The sequence below is a fragment of the Alternaria hordeiaustralica genome (genome assembly GCF_023758085.1).
Source record: "Alternaria hordeiaustralica strain BMP 2776 chromosome Unknown scaffold_5, whole genome shotgun sequence".
Taxonomy (NCBI): domain Eukaryota; kingdom Fungi; phylum Ascomycota; class Dothideomycetes; order Pleosporales; family Pleosporaceae; genus Alternaria; species Alternaria hordeiaustralica.
The window spans coordinates 442,219-454,650 of NW_026056777.1; the positions used below are offsets into that span (position 1 = coordinate 442,219).

A 12,432-nucleotide genomic window follows, 5' to 3' on the forward strand; every position below is an offset into this window, starting at 1 on the left:
GGGTTTCTGTGACTAACGTCTAGTTGCTGCTGCGGGGTCCATAAGCCGAGCACTATGGGCGGGAGAACGTCATGCTCGAGTCGAAAGACGAGATCTGGGAGTCGGTAGCGAGATCATCAGGTATTTTGAGAATGTACAAAAAGCTGCCTGGAGGTTTGCTTACGACGCAACTGCGCGCATATATGATACAGGCACCCACGGGGAGAAGAAGCAAGCATGCAGGCGCGTCCACGCGGTACAGTAATCTCATTATCTATGCCAAGGCTTGGGCCAGGCAGCGTGGGGTAGAGATGCAGATACGCGAGCGAACACCCAGTTCAACAATCCCATCAACGTGAACCTTTCTTCCTCACAGCCCAATTTCATTGCGCAAGATATTTTCGAACTTGAAGTTGTGCGATTGTCATAGCCACGGAGTGTGGCTACTCATTGTCTACTCTATGATACATGTCGTATGGAAGCGAATCCAATAATGCATCGACGCAATGCCCATCTATCTCGCCTGGAAGGCGCAAAATGAAAGTCCGGCTATGAGGTAGCCCTGCTTTCTATGAAAACGCCGTCTATATCCCCAGAAAGCAATCGCTGCCATGCCCATTGTACATTCTCTTATTGTACAGTAGAAGAAAGCCCCAAGAAACGCCGAAGATGCAACTGATGATACAAAACAATAAAGGAAATCGACGTCGAAGTAGCAAATGGTGTACCGGAAGGACGATGCGAGGGTGCTGCTAGTGGAAGGCCAAAGCCGTGGATAGCATGTGTAGGAGTCGTTGGTGTTGTAGTTGTTTATATCAACCCGGGTTTGTTTGAGAGTAATGCCGGAGAGATGAAGTCGGTTTGTTCAGCTGAATGAAGGACTGGAATTACGATCTAGGTCATGTTAGTCTTGGCATGAACAGAGTGAAAATCATTGAACTTACTGAAGTCATCTCCAAGGTCATTAGCCACCATCGCGAGGTTGGGGCTCAGTTCCTGCCATGGACAGCAACATGGATGATGAAAGTCTTGCGCCTGGGTTTGGTGCACCTCCGTCTCGAGGCTGGGGGTCGGCGTAGGAGGGAGTGTCGTTTTGCTCGAGGAGTCTCATGGTGGTGTGGTAGTTGTATATGGATTGAGTTTGGGTTGGGGCTGAGATGGCTTGCTGATAGGCGTGGCTAAAGGTTGCGGGCTGTGGTTCGTGTAAGGTATGCAGGCAGAGTCAAGGTTGAGATGTGGTTGATGAGGTTTCAAGCCTTCGGAGGCGTTTGTATTGTCTATAAATCTATCCTGAGGCCTGTCGTAGTGCCTCAATTCCCGCCAGGAACAGGCAATGACTGCCTTCTTTCAGGCTGTGACGCAGCGAGAGTTGAGATTAATCCGCTCCGGTGATTCAATTGCTTGTCAAAAGAACCATGACTGCGCCACTGGAGAGGAAATTGAAAATGCTCATTGGGTGTGACCTGAGATACAAGGCGATTTCCAGGCTGCCTTCCTTCTAGCGTCCTTCCAGAAGGCTAACAGCCCTGTCTACCTCGAGGGTGACTCCTTTAGTCACCGCTGTTTAGCAGCAGAGCCACGGTGTTGAAGCCGAATGACGGGCCAGGGCCCAATCTCCAGGCAGAAAAGCGGCCAGTGGATACCGAAAATGGTGAACTGACGTTCGGTGCCTAGTAGGGCTGGGTGAAGTTTGTGGGCACATGGGTTGCACAGCCGCAGCCTTAGAGCCACACCGCGGCGGGGCGCACACAAGGCACCCACAGGCAACTTCGCGGTTTGGCCTCTTGGATAAGTAGCAGCCCCAGGTCCTCCAAGTCGCCTCGGTCGTGTCGTTGATGACTCCTGTGCCTGTACTGCTCACCGGAGCAAACACAGCCCGGAGCAGCATTCTCCCGATCGGTCGTTGCTGTGGTGCTGCGCCTCGTGAAGCGATCTCAGCGATAGCGCGTCTGAGACCTAGCAGGGAGGACGGGGGCCAGGGGAAGGACAGCCGGATCGCGAGACAAAAGCGACGCGGTTGCACTGCAACATGCTGAGCAGCTTTTTTCCATGGCAATAAGGAATGCGAAATCGGTTTTCGAAACAGAACGTATGGTGCGCCAGCCGAGATGCAGGAGGTGGTGGGTGGTTGATTGGTGGTGAAGGCGCAGCCTTTCTTTCATTTGTCGGCCTGGGTAAGCGGCTTTCCTGATGTGGCTGTTAGCATGGAACTCCAGGACCATTCTTTTTGGAAACACTTACGACCACCATCACCAGGCTGACCATTGTTGGGGGTCTTGGGTTTGTACATTGCGGAGACCATATTGTCGGATTCGATTATGTTGATGTTGTACGGGCGGTGTTCAGATTGGTGCAGGTGTGCTTAAGAGTGGGTAGAGGTGAGACTTTGTGTGAGACTTTAAAGATTCGCAAACGTTGTTTTGTATGGTAGCGGTGCAACAGGAGTGTCAGTACTTGTGACAGTGGACCGATAGCTGGGACATATATATTTAACTTCTGAAGTCATGGTCCTCCAGTAACTCGTGATACTGACGTCTACCTTGGCCGTGTCCTCCATGATCCACGGGGCAACGGACGGGCCATCAGAGGGCACCCAGTACGTGGCCCTTCGGTGCGTATGGCAGGCACAGCCAACTGGAAGTGAAGCAATCGCACATTGCTTCTCTGGGATGACTCTTGGACGGCGTCTGAAAGGGGATGGAACAGGACAAAGCTGTCACCCCCACAATTCAGTGTGAAACAGCCAATCGTGGATCCGCCTCGCTGACCCGGTGTCTCAAAGAATCGTCGACAAGCCTGGCATCCGTGCCTGAATAACATAAGCTGTCGCGCCTATGTGAGGAAGGTCCTGGGGGACTAGAAGCTGCGGAAGCCGAACCCATTCGCTGCTTCACTCTCGCCATCCCTGCCCATCGAGGCCCGAGACCCAGCAGCACCCCTTCACAACCTTTCATAAGGTGTTTCTAGATTCCTTCTAGGTGCTTCGCCGAACAGCCGTTATGCCGTCATAGGACAGCGCGTCACCGCGTCTCAGGCCACGCGCGGTCCACCAGAGCCGCATGCGCTGGCGACACAAGATCACGAGGTTCCCGGATGCTGCTCCCAGACACGCTGTCACGTTAAAACGAGCCACGCCGCCAGTGCGCGCTAGGTCTGGATCGGTCGGCCCGCTCTCGGAGACGCAGGTACAGGCCTGGAGGGTGCGCCTACTGACGTCTCGCGAGCTTTCGTCAGCCAGAGAGACGGCCAGCCAGGGCTCCGTTTCATCCCTTTTGCGGATGACACCTGGGCAGAGAGCTGGACCTGTGGCCGTGGACAAGACTGGGAAGTTTACGCGTTCCCAGTGGCCACGCCCTCCTTCGGTGCCCGGCTGCGCCCCAGCGCCCTATACCAATCATCGACACATGGGAAAACCGCGCAGTTGCTGCGACAACATGTCTGGGAAAGCCCTACAGGTCGCCCTGCAGTGCCCCTCAGAGAAGGACTCTATAGTAGCCTTTTGCCTGCTGGAGGACTCTTTGCCTTGGCTCCAAAGCAACACGAACAGAGCCTCCAAGGTCCTCCTGAGATCGCCACTCAGCATGCGCTGCACAGCCAGAGGACACAAAGTCTGAGTCGAGCACGAAGGACTACGGAAGTCCTCTGGTCCCAGGGGCTATAACCTTTCGGGTACCACGCGCGCCTCATCTTACAATAGCAACCAGATCTGAGACGATCTCAACTGTGAAAACCTTGGCTGGCGAGACTTTGAGTTGGTTTGGGTAATTCCAGACGCGCCGCTTGGCTGTAACTCGTGATTTGGGTTGCGCCTGCCGATGCACGTGTTGGACGTTACCTAGCCAGACTGAAGTCTATCCTCAGAGACACTCATCTCGCGGAGGAGGGTTAACCACCCTCTATGCGCGCATCTGCGATCGATGCACAGCGACGCGCGTGTGCCGTCATGAAATGTCCGAGTTGAGAATGCCATGGTCTGCACAGTGCATTGGGCTCGCCCCAGAAGAAGCTTCATCTCTACGGCTTTACTTGCTAGTCAGTGCATCGCCATAGGGTTATGCATCCTCAGGTACAACTGTGGCGGTCGCGCATCGGTGCCTTGTTACTTTCACACTTTGCGCGTGTTGATCTGGTCGCGTGCCTGCCCAACACAATGCCTTGGAGCGTAATGGCCATCAACACCAGTGTTACAGTGTTCAGAGGAGAGGTTGACAGTGAATGTAGTCCACGCAGCCTTGCTTGCGTCATGTGTAGATTCTAGTTGCCGGGCGATCAATCTTGCGCCATGTTGGATCTACGAGACCCTGCCGCCAGCCGCCAGCGGTCACTGCTCCACCCTTCCAAAAGCTCCCCGCAGCCACCACACGCGAGGCATCGCTGGACCCCGATAATGAGAAACACACGCACTCGCATACAACCACCACAGTCTCTACCGTGATATCTGAACCATGGCGACCAAGTCCAACTTTAAGCGGGCGGTGCCCCCGACACAGCCGTCGGTCCTCGCATCGCTGAGGACCACACAGTTGGTGCACGATTCCAAAGCTGTATTGCCAGCCGGTAGGGAGACAGCACCATACGAAGTCCACCGTCTGACGAAACAACGTAGAGCTCATCAATGCCATCCTCGATTACCTTCCCGTCGCCGACATGTTCAGCTTCGCGCGCACCTCGAGACGCATGCGCGAGATGGTATACGACGATACCAGGTGGATACAACGACTTCGGAGCATGGGCTGCTGGAATGAAGCCGAGGCCAAACAACGATTTGAGGAATCCATGCGGAAAAAGCTCGAGGCACAAAAAGCGGAGGAGGCCCGGAGGTCTGGTGTTGCACTCAATGGCAGCACCAACGGGATGCCTCTGGGGGATGACGTACCTGGCAAGACAAGCATGACACTGTTCGATGCCACCATAGAGGAAGACATGCTGCGGAAGTCTCAGGAACACCGAAGTAGACCTCGCGCTACGACGTTGGACAAGGGCTTCAACGACATGACATTGTCACCTTCCGGAACGTTGGCACAGAGCTCGTACGCGGTGGATCCGCAGGCAGCTGTCAAGGTCCTTGCGAATGTACGCTCGATTCGAGGCATGGCGCGGCAAGAGTACGGCAAAGTCTACGGGGCGCTGGCCCCGTTCTACTATGACTTGGAGAGGTCAAGAAGTCATACAGATCCTATTCTATTTCGGACCTACCGCGATCCCGAGCAACAGGCTCAGATGCTGGCGCAGCTCAAGATATTTGCAAAAAGTGATTATGCGCAAGGTTGGAGCCAGCGCGAGGAGAAACTAGACACGATGACTGGCATCTTCGAGAACGCTGTACTCCGAGAGTTTGAGCAAGGCTATGCAGACAAAGACTTTGACGGACGTATGAAGAGATTTGCTACCGTCCTCGTGGCTCTAAACGGCGGCGCGGCATGTTTGGACTCTTTTATTCACAATCACCCTTTGATGCTGGAGAAAGAGAAGCTTGGTGACCCTGCAGATTGCCTACGCAACGAAGTGCTGACACTGGAACCATCCCACGAGTTTTTCAGAGGATTGGCAAGTGCGCTCAACGAAGAAGCAGACATAATCGATCGTGTCTTTCCCCCCACTGTCGACGTGCTACAAACCTTCTTTGAGCGCGTTGCGGATGACGTCATCGCCGAATATCTCACGACTTTGTTCGACGAGGCTCACGATGTAAGCATCGAAGCATATCTAAAAGCAGTTGCGGGACTCTATGAGCAAGCGCTGCAACTTGCAGTCTCATTACAACCTACCAATGCGTCGAAGCCCGATTTTCGCGAAGAGGCCATGCGCATCGTGTCTCGTTGCTTTGAGCAACACATCGACCTTTACCTACAAGAGGAATTAGATTACTTCAAGCGAAAGTCAGCTGCAGAAGTTGACCTGTGGGAGAAGCGTCTGATGGAAGAAGAGCAGAGCACTGAAACATTATACATGGCCAATGTTAACCGGAAAGCTGTTAAACAGGACTTTCTGTCATCATTCAAGAAGGTGGTCATGATGCCTGTAAATGTGCTCCCAGCTATTGGCGGCTCTAGTGCTAGCAAGCCCAACGAAAGCGTAACTGGCGTAAACGGCACTAACGCATTGGACCCTACCTCAAGACTCGGCACTCCTCTCTCTGGCGAACGGTCGCCTACACCGCGAATCGAAGCCCCAACCACTGAACTTGCTGCCAAAGCAGCAATCATGAACTCGCGTTTGGAGGGCATCCGATCGCTGTTTAGCATCGAAGTGGCGCTGAACCTGACACACATGGCCAAGTCTGGGTTGGAAAGAGCCGCGCGATTTGTTAGACTTGGTGGCCAATCCGGTGAAGAGGCGAAGGAACAGTCTGAGCAGATCTTTATCAACCTAGTCCAGATTCTCGGCAACCGCCATATGAAGTTGGGATTCGACAAGGCTGTCAGTCATTTGGCTGACTATAAGCCGCGAGAAGTCGCGGATCATAGTAAAGAGGGTGTTGCGCCGCTGGTAGCCTTCTTGGAACTGGTCAACGTTGGCGACTTGATACAACAGATGGTCGAGGTGTTCTATCTCCAGGAGCTTGTGGCTGCCAATCTTACCGACCGCGACGATTTCCTCAGCCTTGCCGCAAAGGAGAAGAAGCGTTTTGAGGCCATGTTGGATGAGCGTGTCGCTGCAGGTCTCAACAAGGGTATCGATGTGCTGATGGACGAAGTGGAGTATCTCTGCGGCACTACACAACACCCATCCGACTTCAATCCTCCCGTTGGGCCCAACGGGCAGGTGCAGATGTCCGACATTGGACCTAGCCAGACGGCAACGAAGATTGTGGAAGTTGTTTCGTCACACACAAACATGCTCATCGGCAGCACAGACAAGAACGTCCTGGACGTCTTCAACCAAGAAGTTGGTGTGCGCTTGTTCACTGCTCTATGCAAGCACCTGAAGCGTCAGAGAATCAGTGTGGATGGCGCCATCAAACTCATCAGGTATGACACATGATGCGGAGACCTAGACATGAACTAATCCCAGCAGTGACATGAATGCATACAACGCGTACATTGTATCGCTGCGCAACAAGCCCCTTATGCAGTACTTCGCCGCGCTTCGCGAGCTCTCTCAGATATATCTCATCGACGCAAAGGAAGCGAAAGAGATCGCTACCATCATTGCCGACACGGACAGATACCACGGCATATTCCGAGCAGAAGAGGTGTATGAGTTTGCGGAGAGGAGAGCGGACTGGTATCAAATCAAGAGCGCGGTGGAAAAGCAGATGTATGGAGTAGGATGTCTGGTTATGTGAAGTTGTTGGCGGCTTCAACCATGGAAGTGGCGTCGACTTGAATGGTTCCAAGGTTGAAAGCGAGGCTGTTGGACCCCGACTAGTGGCATACATAGATTACCGCATTTGGCATGGAAACCAACAAATACGTAGCTTGCAGCTTGTGCAGGCGATGCGATGCATGACGGAAAACCTGTGTCTCTGACAATTGCGCGCGTGCAAGCACTGTGAGGGCCAACAAGAGTGTCGGGATTGCTTTTCTTTGTCGGATCGAACTACTTAGATGGTCGTGGTTCCCAGCCTCCATCGGCGTACCTGAGCTAGACGGCGCCCGTGCATTCGACTTCACACCTCATCGCGCATGCTGCAACGATCCATGAACCTTAGTTCTGTTCACCTGCCCCGTTCATCTCCACGACACCACCCACGCTCCGCTGCAACTACTTTCTAAATTTGAGCCTCTTCCCACACGAGATTGCTGTCGCTTGCCCGTGACTGCACCCCACTACGGAACTACCCTTTTGAGGCGCCCGACCTACTTGGCTGCCCGGGCACCTTCGCTGGCCCTCTCTCACCCGTCTTGGAGTTTATTGCGCGACGACGCTTGCCGATCGCTACGTGAGAGACTGGCGACATTCCCGCCATACGCGACGCTCTCTACGTATCTTCTGCATCCATCCACATCTTAGGTCCCATTGGTGGTTCCGCGACCCTGGTACCAACCGCGGTTCTTTGCACGACATAGCCACCACGAACATCGCAGCTGCATCGGAGCTCCGCGATAATTTGCGGTTTGGAGACTGCTCCCCGCGGCGACTACCTCTCTACCTACAGCGTCTACCTTTGCAACTTCTTGCTGTCGAGACTTGAAATATCGCAGCCATGGCAGGTACGTGCCCGCTTGCCGTCTGCTACGCGTATGTCTACATTCTAACGTGTCACAGCAGACCCTCTCCCCGCCGAAGTGCAAGCTTCCTACTCGGTCATTATCGACGAAATCCTACGCGCCAGCGACATCAACACCATCAGCGCAAAGCGCATACGGAAAGGATTACAAGAGAGAGTCGAGGATGACCTTTCACAGCAGAAGGTTTGAAGCTCAATATAACATACAGCGGCATATACTGAGACTCGCAAATAGGACCAGATCACCACGCTCATTATGCAGCGGTTCGACAAGTTCAACAACGAGCAGAATGGCGGTTCCGAGGTTTCTGAACCTATACCCACAGTCGAGAACGGCGCAAAGGCCTCGAATGATGATACATCCGACGTCTCCCACAACAAGCGATCGCCGCCCGATGACGAGTCCGCGCTGTCTGAGGTCGAGGATGTTGCGCCTCCTAAGAAGAAGGTCAAGAAGACCAAGGTGAAGGACGAGGATGACGATGCTGCATTCGCGGCGAGGTTACAAGCCGAGGAGAACGCGCGCATGGGCAGGGCGACACGCGGCGGGAACACAAAGCGGAAAGCAGCCGCGCCAAAAAAGACCAAGACCAAGAAGAAGAGCTCAACCCGGATCAAGGATGAAGACGACAGCGACATCGCATCGGGTAGTGGAGGCGAGAAGAAGAGCCCGAGCCGGAAAGGAGGCTTCCACGTAAGTCAACCTCATGTAGTCTACATCACCACCCCAAGCCAAAGCTAACCACACCCAGAAACCCATGGCCCTCTCACCAGCCCTCTCCGAACTCCTCGGCGAAACCCAGCTCTCGCGCCCCCAGACCGTTAAGAAGATATGGGAGTACGTCAAGGAGCGCGAGCTACAAGACCCGGACGACAGGCGCCAGATTCGCTGCGACGACGCCATGCGTGCAGTCTTCAAACAAGACCGCGTCCACATGTTCACCATGAACAAGATTCTTAACCAGAATCTCTATGCCGTCGACGAGGTCGTCGAATGATCCGTCTGGTCCATCAACTCATCATACTTTGAACTCCACGCTTTCCGACGCATGCATGTCAGGCAAACGGAAGAGCAAGTAAATCTAATCTACACAACCACATACTGCATCCCACAAACCCAACATCCGTCCTCTTATCACGACAATATCACGAACATCCGTATCCATCCGCGACAGTCACCGACGCTCAGAGTCACTCGTCGTCATCGTTTTCCTCAGTCTCACTTGATTCTAGCAGCATGGCGCATTCACGGTGTTTTCCTCCTTTTTGGTTTCCAGAAGCGCGCATCTTGGCCCCCTCCCTTTGTGTAGGGACTGGGGTACATGGGGTCTTTCTTCATACTATTGTCTTTGCGTAACCTTTTCCTTGAACCAAAAGAGAAACTGGATGGATGGGTTGGTTGGCGAAGGGAGGGCAGAATGGGTATATGCTTGATTAAGACAGGGGCAAATGGTTGGTGGGGCTAGGGGGAGGGTCGCTTCCTCTGGTCGACGACGTTTGCTACATCTTAATGGAATGCTATTATCAAATGGACAGTCTGTTGCCGGTGATGTTACTTTGGTGGTATATGACTTGATGTGTAGTAGTGACAGTGAAACAGGTGGTGTTTAATACAAGTACAATCATGCTATGTATTGTGCATAGTAAGCCACCGTGATAGCATGTAGACCCAAATAATCATGCGCGCATAAAGCAAAAGGTATCCAATACCGGTACTCCATAACCCATTAACAGCACAATGACCAATACAGTGGCGATCTGCGGGCACTTTGATTTCCCGTTTCCAGACTGTCCATGACGGCCTAGAAGCCTTCAGGGAGTTGAAGCTGGAAATTCTCGTGGTCTTCCTCGAGGGGATCTTCACCATGAAGCTGGGTGTTGAAGCTATTCATCCACGCATCATCGTCCTCGTCGTCGGAGCGTGACAAAAGCAACAATTCCATTTCACGCTCTACATCTTCAGCCGTGCGGCGGGGCTGCTCTTCTTCTGGAGGTGTGACAAGTGTGGCGTTGGTGGAAGTTGAGCTGCAGCGAGACACGGGGCCGCGACCTCGCATGGTACCAGTGTTTGTGCTGGCACTGCGGATATGCGTCGAGGAGGCGGGTCGGGGGCCAGCGGAGAAAGGAGCGGGCTTGGTGACGTTGGAGAGAGGCTTGCGTGCAGCTGGGGCTGCGCGTCCGGCGCGGCCTTGGGCGTAGCCGATGGTGCTCTTGGAGGCTGCTGCGGCGGATGCTTGACGGGATGCTGTGAGCTCCGTGGGCGTCTTTGCTCCCTTCCTGCCGGCGACTAGGCCAGTGGGTACGCGCGACTTTACAGCTGCAGTGGGAGCAGCGTAGCTAGGCTTGGACGGTGGAGAGAGTGCGGCGGCTGCAGATCTGGCTCGCATGGTCGATGGTCCAGTGGCCGCTTTCCTGAGTGCAGCAGGTGCCTTTGGGGCCTCCTTCTTGGGCTCCTTGATGCCGTAGAATTCCTTCGTCTCCGCATCGTCCTTGGCCATCTGCGCCGCGAGTATTTTGTCCATCTGCTCATCACGCTTCTTCCGACCCTGCTCTATCTCCTCCTCGAACTTGCGCTGCTCACGCGTCCTTCCGTCATCCTCAATTGGGTTGTGGTAGGCTTGCCAAATGCCGCGGACCATGTCCTGGTTACTGAGCTTGGGCATGGTCCAGTTCTTGGGTAGGTATTCGTCCATATCATCTTCGAGCGGGACCTCCTTCGGGGGCATGTATTCGATCTCAGGCACGTCATCTTCGGACTCTTGCGCGACTTCCGGCTGGTGGACCTTGACTTTGGGGCGGCGCAGGCGAGGGCTGAGTTTCTGTGTCTTTGCGGAGGAGAGGGGCGCTGGGGTTCCAAAGGGCCTCGATTTGGCGTTGGTCGTCTTCATGCCCAGTGGCGCGCGCGTGCGCGGACCTAGACACGTCAGTTATTGTCTTGCGCAGTCTGCCATCTCTCTTCTTACCGGCTGGCGTCACGAAGGCATTCTGGTCGATCTTGCCGCCCTTGTTGGTGGTGAAGAGCTCGTTTCCCTTGCCCTTGGTCTGTCCCGCCTTGCCCACGGCATTTTCGTCGTTGAGCGGGATCTTGAAAGGCGTCTTGGGGGCTTTGTTGCCGGGTGTTTTGGCGTTGAAGCCCTTTAGGCCGGCATTGAGCGACTTGCCCGCCGCACCCGCGTGCAGATGACGGACGGCGTTCTCCTGGTCGTTTGCTGCGAGAGTAGCCATTCTGGGGGTTACATTGAGCGAGTCGTGTGGCTATCTCTATCGGGTTATGGCGATGATGGCATGCGATGTTCGCGGCCAGTGTTTACGGCCGGTTGCTAGGGCGGCAGCAAAGAGGGTCTGGGCTTCGCACAGGGTCCGGGCGGAGGTAGCGCCTGCCCGCATTATCAGCTTGCCCATCCGCTTGCAGGAGACAATTCTTACAACAAAGCACCACCGACCGTACCACGTCCCTACATAAGCTGCAGCTCCTTTGCTCTCTTCACCTGCAAACACCACACAAACACCTGTCGCCCGCACCACACACCTCCCGCAGCTATGGATCAGATCAAGAAGGTGAGTCCACGCATACCCCGCCAAATCCCCTTTCTTTGGTACCCAGTCCACAGCCGATGCCACAATGCACGCCTGTCGTACCAAAGCAGCCGCTGACATGACGTTCTGCACAGCGCATGGAAGCTCTCCGCGTCGAGGCGGATGAGAGCAGCGCCAAAGCCGAGGAGTACAAGGCCAAGATCAAGCAGCTCGAGTCGGAGACGACACAGAAGGAGCAGGAGATCACGTCGCTGACGCACAAGAACTCCGTTCTCGAGAGCGAGGTGGAGAAGCTTGAGGGGCAAGTCAAGGTCCACAAGGACGAAGCTGGTGCAGGTGCTCAGGCCGGCACCCAGGCCGAGAGCCTCCAGCGCAAGATCCAAGTTCTCGAGGAAGAAGCTGAGGAATCGGACAGGACTATCCGCGAGCTCAACGAGAAGTACGTTCATTCACCCTCTGATGCCGTTGCTGTTCCCCTTTCCTATCTACCCTCCACGCTTCCGGCCCCTGATCTGCAGCCACTGACACGTCACCCTCCAGGCTCCGCCAAACCGACGTCAAGTCCGGCCACTACGAACGCAAAGTACAAGCCCTCGAGCAGTCCCGCGACCAGTGGGAAACCAAGTACGAAGAGATGGCCAAGAAATACGCCGACACCAAGAAGGAGCTCGACGACTTTGTCAAGGAGATCGGTAACATCTGATCTCGCTGTCGTCTCTCTTTTGCGGTTGTTGACTGTATCT

At 54.5% G+C, this 12,432-nt stretch overlaps 4 protein-coding genes across 4 annotated transcripts; 3 read left to right on the top strand and 1 right to left on the bottom strand.

The window, feature by feature from the left end:
• Nucleotides 1-4,424: 4,424 nt before the first annotated feature.
• Nucleotides 4,425-7,267, top strand: J4E84_003471 (uncharacterized protein; the record flags this gene model as incomplete). Its single annotated transcript, XM_049386083.1, has 3 exons — nucleotides 4,425-4,536; nucleotides 4,586-6,950; nucleotides 6,997-7,267. 3 exons carry the CDS (start codon nucleotides 4,425-4,427, stop codon nucleotides 7,265-7,267), a joined length of 2,748 nt encoding a protein of 915 aa, XP_049245932.1.
• An 861-nt stretch (nucleotides 7,268-8,128) lies between these two features.
• Nucleotides 8,129-9,150, top strand: J4E84_003472 (uncharacterized protein; the record flags this gene model as incomplete). Its single annotated transcript, XM_049386084.1, has 4 exons — nucleotides 8,129-8,135; nucleotides 8,191-8,336; nucleotides 8,388-8,846; nucleotides 8,905-9,150. 4 exons carry the CDS (start codon nucleotides 8,129-8,131, stop codon nucleotides 9,148-9,150), a joined length of 858 nt encoding a protein of 285 aa, XP_049245933.1.
• An 804-nt stretch (nucleotides 9,151-9,954) lies between these two features.
• On the bottom strand, nucleotides 9,955-11,377 carry J4E84_003473 (uncharacterized protein; the record flags this gene model as incomplete). Its single annotated transcript, XM_049386085.1, has 2 exons — nucleotides 9,955-11,066; nucleotides 11,116-11,377. 2 exons carry the CDS (start codon nucleotides 11,375-11,377, stop codon nucleotides 9,955-9,957), a joined length of 1,374 nt encoding a protein of 457 aa, XP_049245934.1.
• Nucleotides 11,378-11,692: 315 nt separating this feature from the next.
• On the top strand, nucleotides 11,693-12,392 carry J4E84_003474 (uncharacterized protein; the record flags this gene model as incomplete). The annotated part of the gene is made up of 3 exons (XM_049386086.1): nucleotides 11,693-11,710; nucleotides 11,824-12,128; nucleotides 12,230-12,392. 3 exons carry the CDS (start codon nucleotides 11,693-11,695, stop codon nucleotides 12,390-12,392), a joined length of 486 nt encoding a protein of 161 aa, XP_049245935.1.
• Nucleotides 12,393-12,432: the final 40 nt, after the last annotated feature.